The 24,915-nt window shown below is 42.0% G+C and overlaps 3 protein-coding genes across 7 annotated transcripts in view; 1 reads left to right on the top strand and 2 right to left on the bottom strand.

Moving 5' to 3' along the window:
- LOC309509052 (uncharacterized protein) overlaps positions 1–24,915 on the bottom strand; it is a gene marked incomplete at its 3' end in the record, with an annotated part of 274,663 nt that overhangs the window by 50,667 nt on the left and 199,081 nt on the right. The window lies entirely within an intron of this gene.
- Positions 1–24,915, top strand: part of LOC309500942 (uncharacterized protein) — a 240,287-nt gene that overhangs the window by 113,120 nt on the left and 102,252 nt on the right. The window lies entirely within an intron of this gene.
- Positions 1,526–22,975, bottom strand: LOC309500632 (uncharacterized protein). 5 transcript variants are annotated; one of them, XM_082172289.1, is made up of 5 exons: positions 22,861–22,968; positions 21,090–22,401; positions 16,680–16,773; positions 14,816–16,175; positions 1,526–1,635 (listed from the first exon to the last, which is right to left on the bottom strand). In XM_082172289.1, the coding sequence occupies exons 3-5, from the start codon at positions 16,729–16,731 to the stop codon at positions 1,626–1,628; spliced, it is 1,422 nt and encodes a 473-aa protein (XP_082028415.1). In that variant the 5' UTR covers positions 16,732–16,773; positions 21,090–22,401; positions 22,861–22,968; the 3' UTR covers positions 1,526–1,625. The 5 variants fall into 5 exon arrangements, with proteins under 5 accessions (XP_082028415.1, XP_082028416.1, XP_082028414.1 ...); XM_082172290.1 differs by having other exon boundaries at positions 16,680–21,266; positions 22,246–22,401; XM_082172288.1 differs by having other exon boundaries at positions 16,680–22,401.

Here is a 24,915-nt window from a genome sequence, read left to right as displayed (position 1 = left end):
TTGATTTGTGAATTATTTGATTTTCACTTGATACTCGACATTCAGTAACAGTTCTCACTCCAAACATCGAGACAATCACACAAACAAACACAAAATCGCTCAGGTCTGAATGAACTCAACATATTCTCCTCATGCTCGCTACTGCTGCACTAAATGTTTACTTCAGACTGAAGTCTTCAGTAGGAAGACGCCAGAAAAGACGCACAAGTATCGCTGTGATCGATGAAAACAATACAGAAATGAGCCTGTCGCTTAATCAAACTGTGTAAAGTGTGTTTGATGGTTGTGTAAATATGAGAAATACCGTGAACTGCTCTCTCCCATAGACAGTAAAAGAAATGGACACAGCAACTCCATTGGATTCAACGGAGACAAAGTGAAGCCCATTAGAAACTCTTACTTCCTGGGGGTCCAGCGTACTGCGCAGACTCAAACTGAGCTTGATGACGTAGAAGTGACGTGAGCAACCCGTCTGACAATTGTAAGTCTTCTAAAAGCTGTGCCAAGAGAAATCAATCTGAATCACCCACCGAATCTTGCAGAGACGGCGAACGTGAACAGCAGCAAATTTTGGCAAGTATTTTGATTAATTATTTTGTCATTTTGCGTAGTATTTATTTCTTTATTTTAAAATTTAACGCCAGTACGCTATCTTTAAAGTTAATGCATAATATTAAGAAGTTATGATAGAACCTGTGATAAGTAAGCATATTCTGATTAATTATTTTTTGTCATTTTGCATAGTATTTATTTATTTTAAAATGTAATGCCAGTACGCCATATTAAGTTAATGCATTGCATACTATTAAGAAGTTAAATGTATATTCATATTACAATAATGAACATGATAATTTACATTATAGGCCTGACACAAGAAGTGGCTAAAATCGACATTAAAATATAGCCTACTTTGGATTGGAATCGTGAGAGTAGCCTGTTCTTAGTAATTTTAGTTTGTTTATAATAAACTATAAATTATAATAAAACACACAAAATAAAATATATAACAGAGAAATAAGTAGCCTAAATGTAGGCCTAAATCTCAGCACAATCTTCCAAAATTCAAATATGATTCAAATAGGAATTTTTGGAATTCAAATTAAAAAAATTAGACCCGTTTATGCATATGTGTGCATAAACTGGTCAAATTTTTTTAATTTGAATTCCAAAAATTCCTATTTGAATCATATTTGAATTTTTTCAAAAAAATTTACCAAAAAGCACATTTACCAAAAAAATCCTATCTTCTCCGTTTCCCTCTATCTACATTAAACCGAATAATAACCCATTCAAAACAATACTATATAAGCCAAGGAACCATACTGTAAGTCGGCCTATACAATATACTATCCTCTCGAGTCATTTTCGTATCCATTCAATATTAATTTTAAATAGTCTCTTAAAATGACTCATTGTACAGTTCATCTCTTCACGTAATACATTGACCATATAATATTCCAATTTATAAAAAATGATGAGCTGTTAAATCATGCAGTTTTGGCTAATAAATCATGGACAAACACACTTGAACAGAAACGGTTTTCTTTATTTTTTACATTAGGTTATGTAGGATAGGACATGTTGTATATGGCTTCCGACCAGGATGAAAGGGATCACATTCATCTTCAAGCGTATCTGTAAATAAATAAAGGAATAAAGTTAACCGCGATTGACATTGAGATGTTTTTTTTTTCCATTGCATAATTTCATGATAATTTCTCCATCCCCCGTTAATACCCCGTTACCCATACTTCATTATTTAATTAAGTAGATACATTATTTAAAGATTGTGGATAAATGTTAGGCTACTTCATGTATACTTGCCACATAGCCTACCGAATTATTTCCAATTCCTCAAAACGTTGTTGCACAATTTTTCCCCGTTGCTTTTATGGACTCTATATGGGCTTCTCCCTTGACTCTACGTCCCCCCGATTGCCTCATAGACGTCTATGCTCATAAAATATTGCCTGCGAGCTTCTCCTCCTGTCCATACGGTAATTTTTTACTGTGCGACAGAGAGTCGCGTGGCTATGACGCAATCATTAGCCTACTTTTACAAAAACTGCTTCTACAGGGCCATAACATAAGCTACAAGGTAATGGAGCATTTTATACATTGTCGTGTTTCTTTAGAAATAAATAATGGACAAATGGAGTCTTTAAACGCCTCAGATGTGAAGTTATTCGCTGTCAAAGTGACGCCAAAATGAATGGGAGTCAATGGGATGCTAACTGCAGGTGGGGTTACGTTAGCCAATGGCGGTGTCCGGGGGTACCTTCAAAATAATACAAATCCCTGCACCCTTGCTCTCTCCTCACCTCAGAAGACTCGACGCTGAAACTCAATGACGGAAGAGACGGCGCGCGCTGTGACGTCATCGGCCGCCAATGGTGGATGATCAAAGACGCGCCAAATATTTAATCCTCAGTAAATAAGTAAGCAATTAAAACTATTTCAAATTGTAATTACTTTAATTGGTTTACACTAAATGATGTATAAAATGTATAAAATTAAATCTTACACTTTTTAATGTTTTTTCTATCAACTATTTCTCCTTTATTTTATTTTTATCTTTGTTTTAGTTAGTTACGCATTGCTAACTTCTTCCTTTATTCTGTATGTTCAGATAACATTGTAGATATTGTTGTTACATTTTGTACATCTTTTTTATAAATTTGTTACAAAATTGTATTGTAGGCCTATACCATGATTGTCATCTCTGTACTGTTTGCAAGCATAATAAAATAAAGTAAATAATAAAAAAAATAAAAAAAATGCGGCAAATACCCGGGGCATAAAACAAGGACATGCGGCGGCTCCATTCTTATTTCTTCGAGACTGTCCTCGCTAGTATGGCAAGCCGTTTTAGCATTAAATACCCCTGGCACGACTAGTTGTAATTTAGTTTTAACTTGTCAAAATTAAAATTACAGATATCTTAAGTGATCTACAAACAGTATTTTAGATATCTTAAATGTATTTTATGACTAGTCAAAATTCAAATTCCAGATATCTTAATTCCAATTTTGACTTGTCATAAAATACATTCAAGATATCTACAATACTATTTTGACTAGTCATATTCTTCCATTGTAAAATATTTCCTGATATCTTCAAATGAGTTTTGAGTTTTTAAAGATATCTAAAATTGATTTTGTACTAGGCATATTCCTAACTAGAGATATCTCAAATTACAATAGTGATCATTCAATTAGAGATATCTCTAACTGAATTATTACTAGTAAAAATTCTAACTCAAGATATCTCTAACTGTTTTTTTACTAGTGAAAATCAAATTGAATATATCTATAGTTCATATTTTTTAAATATATCCAAAATACATTTGTAGATATCTGAAAGTAATTGTTTACTAGTCAAATTACAATTGTAGATACCTTGAATTGGATTTTTGACTATAGGCAGAACTTAATAAGAGATATCTTGAATTGGAATTATTCCTAGTCAAATCTCATTTAAAGATATCTGCAATTCTGTTATGTATTTCTCTAACTTATTTTTGACTAGGAAGTCCTTTCTTTGGAGATATCTGCATTTAGCTTTGTAACTAGGAAGGATTTCAATGTAGATATCTGGAAATAACATTCTGGCTTGTCAAAATTACTCTAAAGATATCTAAATTGTGTATTCAAATCACCCCGCTGCTAAGCATTGCCTTTTCTTTTCTAACCAATCCTGATGTGCATTTTGAAACCCAGCGGTCTTCAGGAGCACGCCGAAAAACGACTTACACTCTGGATTGATGTTTTCAGGTAATATTACTGTAAAATGCAGGATATTAACACTTGGATTATAACTGCATTATTTGCTAACGGACATCACGGGTATGTTTTCCGTTATTGTTAATGAACAGCTTTCTGAAGTAATATTACAGTGGTCAGAATGCTATAGAATTTGCACGAAATCATTTACATCCATGTTTTAATGTTGTCATATGGAAGCGCCACAGAATAAAACATTTTAAAAGATAACTGCTACTTTTCATCTCACAATTGCGAGTTTACATCTCGCAATTCTGACTTTATTTCTCAGAATTGCAAGATATAAAGTCAGAATTACATGAAATAAAGTCGCAATTGCGTGTTATAAAGTCAGAATAGCGAGATATAAAGTCAGAATTGCATGAAATAAAGTCGCAATTGCGTGTTATAAAGTCAGAATAGCGAGATATAGAGTCAGAATTGTGTGGGTTGGACGCAACCCATAGGGGGTTGGAGCTAATGCGCTAACAGACCTATCACAGATCAGTGCGAGTACGTTTGATTTCACCAGCAGAAACCTGCCGAAAACATGGATGAAGAAAGCTGAGTAGGAGGGGTTACCATCAGGGCTTGACATTAACACCCGCCAACCCGCCAAATGCGGGTGGATTTTGCTCGTGGCAGGTAACATAGTCGCTACAACTAGCCAATTTTGCGGGTTGAATAATTGTAGTCTTTTCAAAAGGCATCTGAAATAAGTGTGACACTACAACACTACAACTCCCATGAGTATTAGGGCTGTCAACGAATATTCTAGTTTTAAAAAACAGAATTTCGAAGGTGAAAATTAATATTCGAATGTGGAAAAACGCCCGCGGTAGCAGAGGCGCGGCTGTCTGCTTTGCGAGTGGGCGCGCTGCCTGAGGGGTCAGGGACAGCTAACAGGAAGAAGCTTAACGTTAAACAGAAATAAGGTAGCTTAGATACAGCAGTTTCATGCACTGAAGGCTTCCACTGGTTTGATTATTTACCGTTTCATGGCAAGGAAAATTCCGTTTACCACAGCACAGCTCGCTCGGAGCATTCAATGTCGGTTCTATATACTGTAAAACTTCAATTAATGTTAATAATATTTGTTTCAATCACTGAATGAAGCCTGCTATATAAGAGTCACAACCTTAAATTGCTTGCACAAAACTCTTGATCAGCACTCAACATTTGCTATTTGTTGTTGTTCATTTAAACCGTTATTATGCGCAGAAAGCGCCGCAAGACCTCCAGACGCGCGTAAACGCGTCTTTACATTGACTTAACATTGAAATCACTCGCGCCAGACGCTGTATTCGCCTTTGGTGTAAACGCAGTATGAGGGTGAGGGCGAGAGAGAGAGAAAGAGTGCCTGCGAGTGAGCAAGCGAGCGAGCGAGTGAGGTCTGGTCTTGGCCATTAGTTGATTTACTTGTTTTTGTGCTTTGTGTAGTAGGTAATACGTAGTCAAATATGTTTAAACTTAAATAAACTACCTATACAAGTAGTTATGTATTAATTATGTATTAATTTATTATTTGTATTAATTTGTCCTGTTACTGATTTAATGCAACATTTGTTACATAATGCAACATTGACAAAATACGCAAACCAGATGTTCGAATAGTTCGAATATAGGCTGTGGTTTTTTTTTAGAGGGAATATTCGAACGTCATTTTTGAGCAATTTTGACAGCCCTAATGAGTATTACATGCACACAGTGTTGCCTTGCGCTTGCGGCTATGGGAGCTATGTGGTGACATATAATACATAATACATGGTTTTATTTTAAAAAAGGAGCTTTACACACAACCTTATCAGAGCTAATAATAATGACCTGTATTGTTATATATTTATGTAGTCTTGATTTGGGTGTGTACAGTGGTTCTCTTACGAGAGTTCTCTCGTACTGCGTTTTATCAAAACGCTACGGGAAAAGTCTCTTTTCACGAAACACTGAAGCAAAAATTATCCTTTAATTTTTCATATATGTAAAACGCGTTGCGGCAGCAGCAGACAGCTGAAGCAAGACGGCTTGTCTGCTCATTGGCTGCTCTGCGGCAACTGCATAAGCCTATCGAGCGCAGGCTGATGCAACATCAGACCAATGAGGGCGCTTCGCGCCCTCCTCGCCACTTCCCGCCGAGACGGGCGTGGCTTACCTCTATAAAATGAGCTCGAGAAGGCTGACTCACTTGATCTTAATCTCTTCAGCGAAGTGCACGCATCGCTGGATCACGGAAGCAGCGTCGTTCGAAGCAAGCACTTCAGCGGGACGAGCCCTCGAAGCCGCTGGCCTACGCCGCCTTCTACAGCCGTACCTGCTGCGCTTTCCGACGCCCATATCCTTTATTGTGCTCTGTTTTGTGTGTGTGTGTGAGTGTTCTCGTAGCACTCACCCCCTAAAAGAGCGGCGTCTTTCTAAAGATGCCTAAATCCTGCGGCTCGTGCAGAGCCCCACTCGCTGGGGGAGACGACCACGTCATCTGTGTTTCCTGCCTCGGTGAGGACCATGCAGCGCTCGCACTCGCTGACGGCGGCTGCCCTCACTGCGAGCTTTTGCCTATGGTGGCTCTGAGGACCCGCCTGGCATCCTTCTCGAAGCCTGCATTCTCCGCCGCGATGCCGCGCCGTAAGAAGCGCCGCTCGCAGCGGGTCCCGGAACCCTATCCACCCAGATCAAGCACGCCGGTTCGCCCGCCAGCTTCACCGACCTCCCCCGAATCACTTCCTGATGCTCAGCGCCCGCAGCCTGCCGCCGCTTCATCAGAGGAAGTTGTTTCGGAGGCCGCGTCGGGGGAAAAGGATTCCTGTTCTCTCCTCGCTTCAGGCAGCGAGGATTGGGTGAGCTCTGAGGACCTCGCGCCTCCTGCCCGGAAGCCCTCAGTGAGAGCCAACATTGAGACGGAGCTCATGCGAGTACTCGCTTTGGCCGCGACGAGCCTCGTCCTCGAGTGGTCTGCACCGGAGCCCCCCTCTCGCACCCGGCTCGATGGTAGCTTCCTCCCAGGCGAGCGCAATTCTCCGGAATCTAAGCCCGCTCCTTTCTTCCTGAGTTACATGAAGAAGTTGCGAAGGCCTGGAACGCGCCCTACTCTGCGCGTACGCACTCATCTGTGTCGCCTGCATTCTCCTCACTGGACAAGGCGAATGAACGAGGCTACCTCTCTCTGCCGCCGGTGGAACAGGCTATAGCGACCCATCTGTGCCCGCCCTCTGCTGGACGGCGGACTAAACCGGTGTTGCCTTCAAAAGCCTGCCGCATGACGTCGACGCTGCTCGCGCGAATATTCTCCGCCGCTGGGCAAGCCGCGTCAGCGCTACACACCATGGCTACATTACAGATTTTCCAGGGTGATCTCCTCCGTAAATGGGACGAGGTTGGACCTGATGCTGTCTGTATTGCGGATTTGAGGAGTGCTTCGGACCTCACGCTCCGAGCCACCAAAGCTGCCGCACAAGCCATGGGACGCTGTATGGCTTCCGCCACTGTCGCTGAGAGGCACTTATGGCTGACGCTCACGGAGATGGCCGATTCCGAGCGCATCGCGTTTCTCGACGCCCCGCTGTCTTCCGCTGGCCTCTTTGGTTCTTCTCTCTCCGAGTTCGTGGAGAGATTTACCGAAGCCCAGAAAGCGTCTCAAGCCTTCAAGCACTTCCTACCGAAGCGCTCTGGTTCCGCGGCGGGTCGAGACAAACGGACCCCGCGAACCTCACAGCCTCAGCCCCAGCCTTCGGCCGCCTCTTCGCAGCAGCCTCAACAGCGCAGCTCGAGACCCCGCTCTCGATCGAGCGCCCGGCGCCCCGCACGCGCACCGCGACCGAGGATTGTGGTGAAACCAGAGGCCCCGAAGAAGTCCTAGCCCGCCTAGGAAAGCGCAGGTGTGTGAGTCCCGTTGCGGCCGGCCTCCCACCCAAGCGCCTCGCTGTCTCAGCCCCAAGCTTCGCGGCTGTCCCAGCGTTCTCTGCAAAGCGCAAGCCTGTACAAGTGCCCGCTTGCCTGCACTCAAAAGCCGTTTTTACGGTTACCCAGATACGTCTCGAAAAGAGTGTGATTTCTGGTGTCCCGGCCACGGCCGATGGTGCTATAAATGTAGTGTCGATGCCCACTCCTCTGTGCCCATCCATACACATAAGCACAGCCCTGCACTCAGGGCTCGCGCAAATAAAATCGACTCAGGTCGATTGCGCCCCCCACATAGTAAAAGTGCCCACTACTCAGTGCCCACGAACACTATGTCTATCAGATCACAGGCTCTCTGTAAAAACGAGACCTGTGAGCGCGCGCGCTGCTTACACAAGCAGCGCGCCCCAAGCAGTAAATGTGCCCGCTCCCAGCCCACATCTACTCGCACACATGAGTCCCACGGGGCTCGCGCAACCCTCCCTCACTCAGTCAAACACTGTTGTAAGGTCGAGGGCGAGCGCTCCGCCCGCTGTATTAAGCGTGCCCCCCGCCTCAAATGCCGCAGGCATAACGCCTATGTTTGTGAGCCCCGTAGCACCTCTGTCGCACGGCGAACAGAGCGCGCTCTGTATCCGGCCCTTAGCCAACCATGCAGATGCATGGGCAGCGCTTCCAGGGGTTTCGGACTGGGTCTTAGGCATTATAAAGAGAGGCTTCTCGCTACAGTTTTATCGACGCCCTCCGCGCTTCACAGCGCGCGTCGAAACTTCGGTACCGCTGAATGTAGCACACCTACTTCGCGCCGAAATATCAAAACTGATAAGCAAAGGGGCGATAGAGCTTGTTCCCCGAGTTCAAAGCGAACAGGGGATATACAGCAGATACTTTCTAGTCCCCAAAAAGGACGGCGGTATCAGACCCATTCTGGATCTAAGACGACTGAACAGAGTATTAGTGAAACGCCGTTTCAAAATGCTCACAACCAGCAAAATTCTCGCGCATGTTCGCCGAGAAGACTGGTTCATGTCGATAGATCTGAAGGACGCGTATTTTCAAATACAGATAGCGTCACATCACAGGCGATTCTTGAGATTCGCCTTCGAGGGTCAGACATACCAGTATACAGTCCTGCCTTTCGGCTTGTCCCTGGCACCTCGTACGTTTACGAAATGCATGGACGCAGCGCTCGCTCCTCTCAGACTCAGAGGCATGCGAGTGCTGAACTATTTGGACGACTGGTTGATCCTAGCCCAATCACGATCTCAGCTCATAGAGCACAGAGCCATTTTACTCGATCACCTCGAGAATCTTGGTATCACGGTCAATTGGGCGAAGAGTTCACTGAACCCCAGCCAAACGATTCCGTTTCTGGGTATAGTTCTGGACTCACAGTCTATGACAGCGTGGCTGTCGCCACAGCACGTGCTGAACATTCAGCGCGCGGCGATGTCTTTCCGCCGCGGCGCTTTCACCCCGCTCAGAAAATTTCAAAGGATGCTGGGTCTCATGGCCTCAGCATCGTCAGTTCTCCGGCTGGGCTTGCTCCGCATGCGCCCGCTGCAGTTCTGGTTGAAAGCGCGGGTTCCGCGCAGAGCGTGGGTGTCCGGTCATTACGCCTCAAGGTCGATCAGGACTGTGTCACAGCCCTGGTGCCTTGGATGGCGAACGACTGGTACCAATCAGGTGTAAGCCTGGGGACTTCCTCGAGGGTGAGGATGGTGTCTACGGACGCATCCACCTCGGGATGGGGAGCGCTGCTCGAGGGCAGACCGACCTTCGGCCTATGGTCGGAACGGGAAAAGCTCCAACACATAAACTGCCTAGAAATGCTGGCAGTGCACAACGCGCTGACGCGTTTTTGTCCCCACATCAAGGACCAACACGTCATAGTCCGTTCGGACAACATGGCAGTGGTGTCCTACATAAATCGCCAGGGCGGTCTGAATTCCATACCCCTGTACAGGCTGGCGAAACGCCTCCTGCTATGGGCTCAGCACAACCTGCGCTCGCTGAGAGCAGTACATGTGCCCGGGCTGCTGAATGTGGGCCCGGACAGACTGTCCAGGAACAACGTTCCTACGGGCGAATGGTCTCTACACCCACAAACAGTCTGGCTGTTGTGGGAGAGATTCGGCATAGCGGAGGTGGACCTATTCGCGTCCCGCGAAAACGCTCACTGCCCCGCATTCTTATGCAGTTGCCGCAGAGCAGCCAATGAGCAGACAAGCCGTCTTGCTTCAGCTGTCTGCTGCTGCCGCAACGCGTTTTACATATATGAAAAATTAAAGGATAATTTTTGCTTCAGTGTTTCGTGAAAAGAGACTTTTCCCGTAGCGTTTTCAACGCAGTACTCGTTCCCTCTTCTAGAGAGAACCGAGGTTACGTTAGTAACCGAGTACGTTTTCCCTACATAATGTATTACAAAAATGAGTTTCAAAAACACACTTATTGTGTTCAAGCAAGTCTTTTTCATGTATATCGGCAGGTTGTTTAATAATTCACAGAGTTTGTAGGACACTTGTAAAGTGTGTGTATTTCATGTTATGTCCATAACGCTGATAAAATGTATTCATAGGATGTAAAATATTATATGAAATGTGAGGATTTTTCAAGAATCAGAGGACAGAGGTTACATTAAAAGTTATGTAATTTAATTCACTGATACTAATTTTATCTATGTTTAAGGCATTGTATCTACCAATATAAGTCCAACTGTCACGTCCCAAATGCTGAAACTGTTGTATAATTAAACTCATTCCCACTGTACTTAAGTAAATGTCCCATTGAAATTAATGGGATTTTATGGATTTAGGTGAAGAAAGTGTACACATAATACATTTTGGTCTGTACCATGAAATATATTTTCTGAAAGCGTAGACTCTCAGGATGTGATCTAACATGGCATGAAACATGTCCCACCCACCTCATTAGTATACTGCCCAAGCAAAACACATTGGGTATTGGTAAATCGGGTATATGGCTGATACCAGGGTGGGAATTATACCGCGGCCACGCGGCCATGGCCGCCGTTGCCCTACACTTTGGCCTTCATGCCCCGTGAAAAAAAAAATCATCGTACGGCCACAGTGGCCTGTGTGCCCTGGCCCTGTCCAAGTTCCACCCAAGTAGTCTCTGACCTTCAATTAGTTTGTGGATTCGCGGAGGTGCAGTGTCATAATCACATCGACGATCTCACGCATCAAAACAGCAGTGCAAGAAGCATGTAACGTCAGTACAAACAGAAGAACGACACTATGGTGCATAGATATATACACTAGATTTCGCCTTGGCTACGGCATTCGTTCATGAACTGCCGTAGCCAAGGCGAAATCTATATGTCTATCTATGCACCAGTCTGCGCACACGTCACACAGCAGGAAGCGCGGGCGCCCTCAGATCACTTGGACTTCGCTGTGTTACAAGAGGTAAAAACGATATAAATACTGTTCGTTTTCTCACACAAACCGCTCGTTTCGTGTCTTAGGCCATCAATGTGTACTTACGATGGGGAATTGTTTAATTTGGACGATGGGGAATTGTTTTAATTTGGACTCTGTGGATGCTCTTTGAGACCGTGACTATGAAATGCAAAAATGAGTCGATACCTTTAATATGAATTATGAGCGTCAGACGCTCCCATTCATAAAAAACTCCTGTGCTGTCGTCATGAAAGCGATTCACAAAACAACGTCCCTCACGGCTTTTAGCTCAAAAGTGTGCAGATTTGGAGAAATATTTATTCTGTTTACATCAGATTTCTATTGACAGGAATAATATTTTATTGAATTTATAGCCAAATGCGTCGATGTAATCATTATAAGTGCTGTATACTGATGTGCTGTGTTTTCAATTCATACCAGCAGCCTGAGGGTATTTGAAACACATGAAGAAGAGCGTTCGACAATGCAGGAAATTATTAATTTATTGGCATTTGTGTTGTTTCTGAATGCTTTTATTGGCATTTGTGTTGTTTCTGAATGCTTTTATTGGCATTTGTGGTGTTTCTGAATGCTTTTATTGGCATTTATGTTGTTTCTATTGTTGTGTGACGGTGTATACCTTCTGGATGTAATGGCGCTCTCTCTCTCATTAAAAAAGGGTTTTTTTTAATTAAAAAAGTCATAATCCATGTCTTATTCCAAATTAGGATGTTATGGTAGCAATCTGAATGGGAAAACCATCGAATTGTACGATGGCCTTTGTGCCCTGTCATATGGCCTTGGTGCCCCTAAAAAAAAAAAAAAGGTGGAGGCCAAATGGCCTTGCCCCTAAAATTACATAATTCCCACCCTGGCTGATACCTAAAAAAAGTAGTAGTATGTGCATGTCTGTCTGTGTGTGTGTGTGTGTGTATGTGTGTGTGTTTGTGTATGTCTGTGTCTGTGTGTGTGTGTGTGTGTCTGTGCGTGTATGTATGCGTGCGTACGTGTGTGTGTGTGTGTGTGTGTGTCTGTGCATGTGGATTTGTATGTGTGTGTATGGGTGTGTGTCTGTGCGTGTGGATGTCAGTGTGTGTGCATGCTTGCGTTTGTTTGTATTCCTGCATGTGTGTGTGTGACAGTATCATCCTAAACCAGCAACCCTTCGCTCAACAGCTCCATCTACAGGCCGATGAGTGTACAGTCACTAAATGTGCACATAAATGAATTTATTTTATAAGGGCTAGGTGGGGCTGAAGCCCCAGGGCCCGCGGGATTAGGGGGCCCGTGATTGGCTGGAGGAAATGAGATTGTCAAATCATATGTGGTTGATTTGTGTATAATAAAATAACAAGAAGTTATTGGAAAATGTGCCTGAATTATAAAATTCACCACCCAATAAAATTAACTCTACAATTTGCGCCATGAAAAACTCGCTGATGCTGGAGTTCAAAAATGATAAAAAAATAAATTAAAAAAAAGTGATAGTGGTGCACAAAAAAGGAAAAACAAACTCGAAAGGCAGAAAAGGGATGCAAAAATTCCTAAACTAACTAACTTCTTTGGATCATTTTCATCTGTGCCCGTGGAAGACCCTGAGTGCAGCGGCAGCAGCCCACATTTAGCTTCACCCTCCCGTCACCGATCCGCTTGTTTTATCCGTCGAAGAAGGTAAGCAAGCAGCTGTAATGAGTTAAGCACTATTTGGATGGTAATTGTTTCTCGTGCAGTCGTAAGGTATTTTCAAAATTTATAGGGGCTAATAGTCGGTTATTTTATTGCAGTCTGAATCCAGAATGTCAGTGTTTTTTCTCCCACCACCCACCCGGCTGAATTACTGTTTTTTTGACGAACATAAAGGTCCAATATCCAAGGTACATGGACATTTTTGCCCCGATGAGTTTTTGTCTTATTCAGGGTGTCCGCGGATCCTTAAAAAGTCTTTTTTTACTTATGAAAAGTCTTACATTTTCGATGGCAATTTGACTTAGACATATCTAAATGTTTTCCAAAATTAGAACAATCTAATTAGCGTACTTTTTATTTGCTTGTTTATGTGACATTGCGCGTCACATTCGTGGCAGCATTACGTCTGTCTCCTGCACGCGAAACAGGAGGAGAGAAGAAGCAAGTTGGTAAATGTCAGTTCATATCTAAGTTCATTCTTTATATGCGTAGGGGTGTGCGATGTGTATTGTCTATTATGATTTTGTAATCATTGTTTAACGATGTACGAGGCATGGTGAGCTGACATCGCTTTTGTCTCTCGTGCTTTCACTGCGTGATGTGTACGGTTATAGGTAGGCCTATGTTCCCAAATGAGTTTTTGTCTCATATTTAAATCAATATTGTTTGTTTTCAAAATTAAGCCATAGCAGAGTCTCAATGCAACAGACGCGATGCATTTTTGAACAGAATCCGCGTTTTGAACGAATCAATTTAATGATTCAATGAACAACACAACTTGCTGCTTTCCCGAATGAATCAACCATTTGAACAAATCGGTTGAATGAATGACTCCCTCAACTCACTTATTAAGACAGTGACTTGCCGCCACCTACTGGCAGTTTTAAGCCGGTCGCACACCGGACGCGCAGCTCAGCGCAGCGCCACGTCTTTTAAATTCGAACACATTATTCTCTATGAGAGTACACACACCGGCGGCGTCTGTCCGCGGCGCCCAGCAATGGCTCAGGACCGTGTTCAAAACCCTGCCGCGCCACACAGCGCCATTTACATAGTTTTATATTAAATTTATATTTATGTGTCTCAAATCGTAGTTAATGTATATACGGACTTAACCCCGTGCTGCAATATACATTTAGTTTTATATTTATTTACAGAAATCAGAAAATTGCTGATGCTAACGGATTTTCAGGTGGCAGTTGTCCTACGTGGCGCGGCGCGGCGCTGAGCTGTGCGTCCGGTGTGCGGCCGGCTTTAGTCTCACATTTAAAGTAGCCTACCCTTTAATTAGAATGTTAAATATGAACTGATTTCTAATTTTAATGATCTCATACAGGTTTTGAACAACATGAGGGAGATGTTGTTGAACCATCCCTTTAAATTATTAATGGTTAGCCTAAGTACTTATTGAGGAAGTATGACTGACGTATGAGTAATGTTTTTGCTGATTTTGGAAACCTTTATGTTTTTGAGTTCATATCTGGAGTAAATGCACTGTTTTACCAATAAAATGTTCCTAAAATGAACCAAGAAATTATGTGGAGTAATTTTTATCACGATGTTCCATCAAAATCTGTGCAGTAGAAGGTTAATGTGTTAAATAGCCTGGACTATTTAGTGTGCAATAATAATAATAAATAATGATAAAGAAAAACATTAATTAAATACAATGATTAATAACAATTTATTTAGATTTTTATTGCGGTAGAAGACTGGCGTGGCAATCAGATGAAAGGGGGCCCTTGGTGTTGCTATAGCCCCAGGGCCCAAAGTCCTCTTAATCCGGGCCTGCCCGTATAGTGCTTTATTTCTGCTTTACATGAGCGCCACCTACTGTCACAGAGCGAATTTGTTTTTTGCATTGATCTGAACTGACAAATTACAGATTCCTGTTTGTTGAACACGAGTAAATAGATATCAATCAATCAACAAAGTGTCCTGTGCTCACCACACACCGGCTATATGTGGAGAGGAGAGATTTGGCTATAGAGTGATGTGTGGCTAACTTACACAGAAGAGACTTTGTTGCTCAGCACATGAACATAAACTACTTACTGTGATTTCAGACTGTGTTGATCCGGTTTCTCCACTGTATGGATCTTCATGTGTCGCTTCAGGTGAGTTTTAATAGAGAAACTCTTTCCACACTGATCACACGTGTGCGGCTTCTCTCCGCTGTGGATCCTCTCATGTTTTTTCAGATTTGCAGACAGACTGAATCTCTTGTCACAGTGTGAACACTTGTAAGGTTTTTCTCCAGTGTGAATTCTCTGGTGCTGTTTTAAATGTCCAGCTGTTGTAAAAGTCTTCTCACACTCAAAGCACATGTACTCTCTCACACCAGTGTGAACTTTCTCATGTGCATGTAAAGTTTGCCGCAGTGAAAAACTCTTTCCACACATAGAACATGAATGTGGCTTCTCCTTCGTATGAACTACCAGGTGTGTCTTCAGGTTTGATGCCCAGGTAAATGTTTTGCCGCATTGATCACATGTGAACGGCTTCTCTCCAGTGTGGATCCTCATGTGATGCGCAAGATTTAGTTTACATGAGAATCTCTTTTCACACTGATCACATGAGAACGGCTTCTCTCCGGTGTGGATCATCATGTGTTTTTTAAGGTATGAAAATCGACTGAAATCTTTCCCACATTTATCACACTTTAACGGCTTCTCTCCAGTGTGGATCTTCATGTGTAGCTTCAGGTCACTTTCAAAAGCAAAACTCTGTCCACACTGATCACACGTGTGCGGCTTCTCTCCAGTGTGGATCATCTCGTGTTTTTTCAGATTTTCTGATCGAGTGAATCTCTTGTCACATTGTGAACACTTGTAAGGTTTTTCTCCAGTGTGAATAATCTCGTGCCGTTTTAACTTGTCTGCTGTAATAAAAGTCTTCTCACACTCAAAGCACAAGTACTCTCTCACACCAGTGTGAATTTTCTCATGTTTATGTAAAGTTTGCAGCAGTGAAAAACTCTTTCCACACACAGAACAAGAATGCGGCTTCTCCTTTGTATGAACTCTCAGGTGTTCCCTCAGGTTTGATGCCCAGATAAATGTTTTGCCGCATTGCTCACATGTGAATGGTTTCTCTCCGGTGTGGATCCTCATGTGATGCGCAAGATTTTGTTTACATGAGAATCTCTTTTCACACTGATCACATGAGAATGGCTTCTCTCCTGTATGAACACTCATGTGACGCTCAAGACCATCTTTGGATGTGAAACTATTTCCACACTGAGTGCAGAATTTCTTGGCTCTTCTTTTCTTTAAAAATGTCTTTTTAGTCTTTGAGCGACTCAAAGGTTTTTCTCCAGGTTTGACATGATGTTCCTCCTCCACTTCTCTCAGTTCTTCACTCTCCTCCTCCACTTCACTCAGTTCTTCACTCTCCTCCTTCACTTCCATCAGGTCTGACATGAAAGAAAAATGTATTAAATAAAATTTTCAGTACATCAAAATAATTCAAAGAGAGAAATATAAAGTGAAAGGACATGAAAGTGAGCCCTGATGTAATCGTAGAAAGTAGACAACTGTTTTAAAATATTATGATAATTTGATGCCTTTTTATAAATTGATTATTTGTCCTTGAAACTTTTCATGAATGAGATAAATTTGTCTGACACACTCAGTGCTGATTCATCAACGCTGTTATCAACCATCAAATTCTGGTAACGTTGTTGTAAATTGGGAACGTATGTAAAATAAAACAGTTAAATTAGTTTTAACTTGATCTGATGTTGACAATCAATATACAATTTCTCAAACCTCCATTTACTGACCATTTGTTGAAGAAAAACCCCAGAACATTCTGTACCATTTCATTTTAACTGTTAATCTAAAAGTGATGAAGTGCTTGAATGTTTCTAAGATGAATGTTCTTCAGCATCATGAATGAATGAAGAATAAACAACAACCTCTTTGTTCTTCAGCTTCACCGATGATGTGCCGATGTGGGAGGAGTGTCATTGATTATGCAATTGGTGTGGGAGGAGCTGATCTGCCCAAAATCTAAAATATATCAGTCACTGAGTTTTATATACTTAATGACACTTCAATGCAACAAATAAATGGCACTTCTAAAATATTATGATCATTTGCAGAATGAATTTTTATAAATTGCTTATATGCCCTTGAAACTTTCCATGAATGAGGTAAATTTATCTTACAATTATTATTTTCTAAAACATTATCGAATCTGAATCCAGGCACGAATCCCATTGTTACAATACTGCCATATTTTGACACCAACCTTGATATTGATATTTATTTTACTAAAAACGTTTTGAATTATTAATTATTATTAATACTTTTCCTTGCACGGACTTCCATTCATACGCATGTGAAAGTGGGATCATCTCTACGCACGGCTTGGGCTCTGGAACCACACTCCTCGAGAGAGGATGGACTCTTCACCACTCTGGAGTTGCCCATGGTGAGAGGCGGCAGGCTGGTGTGGGTTTGCTTATAGCCCCCCAGCTCAGCCACCACGTGTTGCAGTTCACCCCGGTGAACGAGAGGGTCGCTGGTTGGCTTGTGGGACTCCTGAGGCAGCTGACGGGTACCGACAGGCCAAGCGGACTGCAGCCCGGGTGGTTGTGGAGGCAAAAACTCGGCGCCTGGGAGGAGTTCGGTGAGGCCATGGAGATGGACTATCGGCTGGCCTCGGAGGAATTCTGGCAAACCGTCCGGTGCCTCAGGAGGGAGAAGCAGTGCCCTACCAACACTGTTTACAGTGGAGATGGGCAGCTGTTGACCTCGACTGGGGATGTCGTTGGACGGTGGACGGAATATTTCGAGGATCTCCTCAATCCCACCTACACGTCTTCCATTGAGGAAGCAGAAGCTGAGGGCTCAGAGGTGGACTCGTCCATCACCTGGGCTGAAGTCACCGAAGGTAGTCAAGAAACTCCTCGTTGGCAAGGCACCGGGGGTGGATGAGATCCGCCCTGAGTACCTCAAGTCTCTGGATGTTGTGGGGCTGTCTTGGCTGACACGCCTCTGCAACATCGCGTGGCAGTCAGGGACAAAGTGCCTTTGGACTGGCAGACTGGGGTGGTTGTCCCTCTTTTTAAGAAGGGGGACCGGAGGGTGTGTTCCAACTACAGGGGGATCACACTTCTCAGCCTCCCTGGGAAAGTCTATGCCAGGGTATTGGAGAGGAGAATACAGCCGATAGTAGAACCTCGGATTCAGGAGGAACAGTGCGGTTTTCGTCCAGGCCGTGGAACACTGGGCCAGCTCTATACCCTCTACAGCAGGGGTGCCCAATCCTGCTCCTGGCGATCGACTGTCCTGCACAGTTCATCTCCAACCCTAATCAAACACACCTGAAGCAACCAATTAAGGTCTTCAGAGCACGTCAGGATCACTTGAAAATTGAAGGCATGTGTGTTTGATTAGGGTTGGAGATGAACTGTGCAGGACAGTCGATCGCCAGGAGCAGGATTGGGCACCCCTGCTCTACAGGGTGCTGGAGGGTTCATGGGAGTTTGCCAGGTTTGGGGACAACACGATTTCGTCTCTGCTCTTTGCGGATGATGTTGTCGTGTTGGCCCCATCAGACCAGGACCTTCAGCATGCACTGGGACGGTTTGCAGCCGATTGTGAAGCGGCTGGGATGAGAATCAGCACCTCCATGTCTGAGGCCATGGTCCTCAGTCGGAAAAGGGTGGCTTGCTCACTTCAGGTTGGTGGAGAGTTCCTGCCTCAAGTGGAGGAGTTTAAGTATCTTGGGGTTTTGTTCACGAGTGAGGGAAGGATGGAACGGGAGATTGACAGACGGATCGGTGCAGCTTCTGCAGTAATGCGGTCGATGTACCGGTCTGTCGTGGTGAAGAAAGAGTGAAAGAGCGGTCTCGATTTACCGGTCAATCTACGTTCCTACTCTCTACGTTCCTACTGTATGTCCGTTTGCATTGTTGGTGCAATATAGATGGACACGCGAGACGCAACACATTCAGAATGAATAAACTTTTAGTAAACTACAGAACAGCGCGCGAGCGGGAAGCTGAGGTGGCTCGGGCATCTGTTCCGGATGCCTCCTGGACGCCTTCCCGGGGAGGTGTTCCGGGCACGTCCCACTGGGAGGAGACCCCGGGGAAGACCTAGGACACGCTGGAAGGACTATGTCTCCCGGCTGGCCTAGGAACGCCTCGGTGTCCCCCCGGAAGAGCTAGAGGAAGTGTCGAGGGAGAGGGAGGTCTGGGCATCTCTGCTTAGACTGCTGGCCCTGGATAAGACGTAGAAGATGGATGGATAGTAGCCAACAAATCCCCTCAGTCTGCTGAAACCAATGAAATGAGCTTTAACCCTTAAAGACCGATACGGCCGCCCGCGGCATAAAATAACTATCGTTCTAAAAAGTTTAATAACTTTTGAGTCGCTAATCCAATCTGTATGCTTTAAAATGCACCGTAAAGATGAGATTCACAGCTTTCCCGTGTTATCACGGTTGTCTCTATTGGTCATTCATAGGCTGCGTAGTGCCGGTGATTGCGTCATCAAAATCTGCAGCAGTGATTCGTCAAGGAAACACATATGGTTTCTTTCTCTGAGCCAAACAGGAACGATTGTTGATGCTTAGTCCCACCCCCATGCCCAGATTCGTCCAAACGGTCATCAACTCAACCAACAAACATAGTGATTGGTGATTTTAACAACCAATCACGTTTCTTTATACATTTTAAACAAACGCAATGCATTGAAAACTACGCATGAAAACTAACGGATGCAAAGTTTTTGACCATAGCGCAAACCACGAAAGAGCGCAAAACATGAAAGAGCATAAAACACGAAAGAGCATGAGTATGTAAAAAAAAAAACAGCAGTACAAATCGGAGGATGTGTTAGAATTGATTTTTTTAAACGAGTCATTAGACCTTGTGGAACCTTCCGATTCAGAAGATTGTTTGAATCATTTGCACTGTTTATTTATCTATTTGTATTTAGTTTGTGAAGATTATTTGCACTATTTGTTCATTAGCACTCAGTATATTACCCTCAATGAACAATTTCTCCATTTGCACAGTTTATTTCTTTTTGTATTTAGTTTGTGAAGATTATTTGAACCATTTGTTCATTTACACTCTGTATATTGTATTGTTAGTATTTATATTGCACAGTTGTCACTACTTGTTATATTGTTTGCATTTGTTGTTCATGTTCAAATTATAATATAATTTTCTGAAGAAAAATGTTTGCTTCAGTGTTCTGTTGTAATATAACAACTTTTCTATTTACTTTACCTCCTGAACTTATTTGGACACATCTACATTGTCAGTAAATGTAATACACCTGTTTTTACTCAAAAACGCCTAGAATAATATTATAATAAATGGCTATAACTTGCTGAGGGATTGTTACATGTAGACAAATTTTCATCTGGAAGTCTAAAACAACCAAGTCTAACTTTCTAAAAGAAAAAAACAAAACTTCAGGAAGTTCTGTTTGAGTTCACACTGAAAACACCACATTTTTTGCTGCCGTTTTTCTTAAAATCCTGTTAATTTAATAAATTCTCTGACAAAAGAAATGTAAAACTGGGACTTTAAATGAGCTAGCTGGAAACTTTAGGTTCTCCTGTTTAAAATGATATATGGCACTTGATGCTTGCTGCTAGAATGGGTTAGAAAAACAAAGAAAAGTACAGGTGAGTCAGGCACCCCAAAAATGTTCTAGGTCTTTAAGGGTTAAGTTAGCCTGGGTGCCTGCCCGAACCCCGCCCACAATATTTTTTGGTCGGGAAGTTCGGTCTGGACTCGCTCCGTTGAGGAGCTATTATGCCCGAACAAAAATTGTTCGGACCAATCAAATTGTCAGGGCGGGCTTTATACGATGATGGACAGATAAGCAACGGTAACGTCATCATCCACGTCATCAACGAGCGCTTGGGTTGAATTCAAATGACTGCCGCTGAAGAATTGAGATTTCACGAGTTCACGCTTACAAATAAGTCAGATAGAATAAATGCATATTTGGCGTGCTGTCTGAGGAGAGGCTTCGGGCTCGGTATTCGGCCCGAACCCAAAGTACTCCCCCCGTATTCCTGGCTGTGGAAGAACAAGCCAAGAGTGAGTGCAGGGATGCTGAAAACTGTCATGTTAGGTGAGTTGACCGAGTGAATAAATATATGCTTTCCTCTCATGCTGATAGACGGTTGATTGGATTGATTATTTGAATGTGCTCCTCCTGAAATTTGTTTATAAAACATCATGTGTAGATTCCGCCATCGCGTCTGTTATAGAAGATATCGACAGCGCATTAATTTTAAAAGAGGAACAGAGAACCGCGATCGGAAACATGAATGAAAAACATACGTCACTTACTCCGTTGCTCTGATTGGTTGTAGGTCTATCCAATTGAGTGCAGAGGAATTTTTTTTCCTGGTTCGGTTGAAACACGCCCCATAATCAAATCTCTATGGAGAAGTATCAGACTCACATTCTGACTAGAATTGAGTATGACGACGTCAGGCTAGGGTTAAGTGTCAATTTACAGGAGATCTGAAGACATCAGCATAATAAATGAGGTGAAAACAGGAACTATTGTCATGAAATAAAGAGTGTTTTCAGCAGATCTGTTAATATTGATGAGCCTCAGACTATCAACACTCATTCAATAAGCCATTCTGAGTGTTTGCTGTTAGAAACACATTGTTTGAGTCAGGATACATGATAAAAGCCTGTAAAACTGCTCCACTGAAAGACAATACTGTTATTTCTCACAGTATGACATGGATAAAACATCAATAAACAATGACACTCATCTTCATCAACCACTACAGAAAAATAATTACAGCAGCATAATGTCCAGATCAATCTAAATATAGTTTGATCTTCTAATAACTACATTGATTACTACACAGTAAATTTGAAATCCAGAAATCAACACAAATATACTTAATTTCAACACTTTAAAAGTATAAATATGGAAACAACCCTCAAAGTGTTAGTTCGACACTTTCAAGAGTGTTGCCTCTCACAACACCGACACAGAGTTACAACATGAACACTAAGAGAGTAAAATATGAACATCAATTCTGCATTACCTACTTTAAAGAACTGCACTGACAAATCATATAATCTGAAAAAAATAAATTCACTTTGAAATAAACATCACTTTATATTACTCTTTCAAAACAATCCAGAAACTTTAATTGTAGGCTAACCTTAGTCTGGGATCATAAAAGTGGTTTTCTAAAAAGTAGTCATTAAAATAATAACATTTTATGAAAATGATCAGATAAAGATCACCACAAAGCACTACTGTTCCCAGAGTAATACACTATTCATATTTAGTATTGATTTAATGTCTCACGTGGCTCATTATAGGCTCAATGTAAAACATTTAGCAGTATCTTTTCCTTTAATACAATGCATTGCTATGCATTTAAAATTAGTTTAATATTCTATATCTATTAAAATCTCAGCTTAATAACATTTTGATTTTTAAATAATTTTAATCAAACACTGGTGAAACAACCACTTATGTCTGTAATGGTGACTTGATAGCTAGGACTGTAACTGGTGACCACTGTGGTGCATCGGTAAGAATGCAATCGAATGCTCTAATGCTCTTCAATGGATTTATTGACAGCCAGCAGATGATTATCTTCCTGAGTGTACAGTATGTGTGGTTCTACAATAAACAATACAAAGAAAAATATCAGCATACAAGTAAACGACAGTGCTGACATGATGCAATAAGTAAAGCTAATAAATGGTAATTAGTGCAACTTTCCCTTCAAGTAACCCGGTCTGCTACCGTATATCAAATAACCAAATAATATACCAGATAACACACATTAGCTCCTTATTAAATTAAAGAACAGCCTTTTACTGCTGGGTCTCAGTTCAGCAACCCAAAAACATAGTTCTCTATTACACAACCATTGTAAACACTCCGATAATAACAATAAATCTCAGGTGAGTACACACATAAACACAATAGTAGTGTAAAACTAGTAATTAGCATAATGCTAGCAAACTTTATGCTAACATACTGCATTACAACTGAGTATCGCAGAATAGACAACACTCATAAAAAACCTAAGGCACCAAAATATACATATGTAAACATTTACACCAGGGTACTCACATGTCTCTGAACGCACACACGCACAGATAACGACACAGACGACAACTATTCACTTCAGAAATATCTATGTGCTGCCCGTGGTCACTCTCACTACTAACTCGAAACGAAACCTATCTTCTTCTTCTTTTGGTGTTTTGGCGGTTGGCAAAACAGCTGAAAGGTACATTTACCGCCACCAACTGGACAGGAGTGTGAAGCGTTAACCGAGTGAAGCAAATAAACTAATAATAATTTTAAAAATCCTGTTTCCCTTCCTGATACGTCATTAAAGCACTATAAACCCTTGACTCTTTCTGTGCGTTTTGTATGTATTGGTCCATGTACATGTATTTTTCTAGCACAAACACAAGTACATAACTACAACTGCTTGAATCTGCTGCGACGAGTCTCAAACACTGTTTTTCGCTTACAAGTGACAAGTTTCGTGCGCTCCCCCTTTTGCACCATTCATCAATGTAAAATGTGGAGCAAAAGTGAGCTGTGCATCTGTAGAGGCAGAGGGCGGAGCCTGCATGAATATTCATGAGTTTCCCGGGCATGCGCGCGGATCTGATCATTTAGTTCACGCTCCTCGTTTCTCAGCAGGTTTAATGGATTATTTCAAAAAAGGTTAAATATAGTTTTAGCGCGAACTTAAACTACAATTGTGTATCGTTTCGTAGGGTTTATAATGTTTTTATTAATTTGCACGTTTTGTGCATTCATCAATGAGTGAATGATTGCAGGCATTCACTTCGTGTAGACCTAGGCTATATAAAGCACAGCAAACTTCCACTCGTTAATTTCGTTGTGCTTTTCCTTTGTACATTTCAATTTAAACTGTCTTTTGTTATCATTTGTTAATTGTTAATTTATCTTAATTAAAATATTGTGCACACAGTGGACAACAGTAACTTTACCCAGCATGCTCTACAAAAGAATTGAGACAGAAGCTTGCACCATGTGGATTATAGTGTGAGGTGAGGTCTATCAATGAAAAAGTGCTCAACCACCAATAACATAAAGGTGCCCTCAAACAATATACCTGGCCTGAAACCCATTGCGTCAAACTATTAACAAACAAACTACAAGCACCTACACTGTTTTGGTAGAACCCCTACCAAAGGTAGTTCTTCACTTCGCCACACCGGCGGAACCGTCTGTAGATCCTCTAGGACCCTTTAAAAAGGGTCGGTTCTCTGAGGAACCACACAGGTTTCCTGAGGAACTCTTATATGAGGCACTGTGTGGAACAGGTTTGGGGTTTTATTTTAATGTTTTATTAATTTCATGTTGTTACTATGGTTACCATTCACTTCTATAATAATAAACAAACTGAACCAAATACAAAATAAGAATTGTTTATTACATATTTTAGATACATTTTAATACATACACTTCCATTCACTTGGGAAAAAAGCTAGTAATAGATTAACATCAATGAATAGAATACGCAAAAAAAATGTATAATACATAAGCACCATGAATAACCAACCATGTGTATACAATGGGCTATAGAAGAAAAGACATCTCAACAAAATGCATGGAAACACATATGTTCCATGTAATAAATCAATTTAAAAACATTAACATTTTGACTCCCCTAATTAAGAATGTGCATCTTCACTTAACTTAAGTTTTGTTAAGCTTGTTAAATCTGACGTCACTGTTTCCAAGTCCAAAAGCTCTATCAGATGCCAAAAACAAACAACAAACAGTGCTAATATACACTCATTGTGCTGTAATATTCCTGAAAATTATGATCCTAACCTTTATCTCTATTCCGAAATCTCAGATGGTTAGTTATTCAGCTATTGTGAATCGTACAATGTTGAAGTCTGGGATACCGTTAGACTGGAGACTGTAATGTACACTACAGCTTTTGAAAAGCTTAAATGTGTGACTTGAATCAACAGTGCTATTAAATGGTTTTTGATATTCTCACTAGAAACAAGATCGAGGTAGTAGGGGGTTCGACCCGGAAACACTATTCATTATGTCACAACAAGCAGAAAACGTTTTCCATTATAACAGAGTGAAGGTGCAGTAAAATGATCTGTTCTTCTGTGAATGTTC

The sequence above is a fragment of the Leuciscus leuciscus genome (genome assembly GCF_965113295.1).
Source record: "Leuciscus leuciscus genome assembly, chromosome: 1".
Lineage (NCBI taxonomy): Eukaryota > Metazoa > Chordata > Actinopteri > Cypriniformes > Leuciscidae > Leuciscus > Leuciscus leuciscus.
This window is presented reverse-complemented; position numbering and strand designations above follow the sequence as displayed.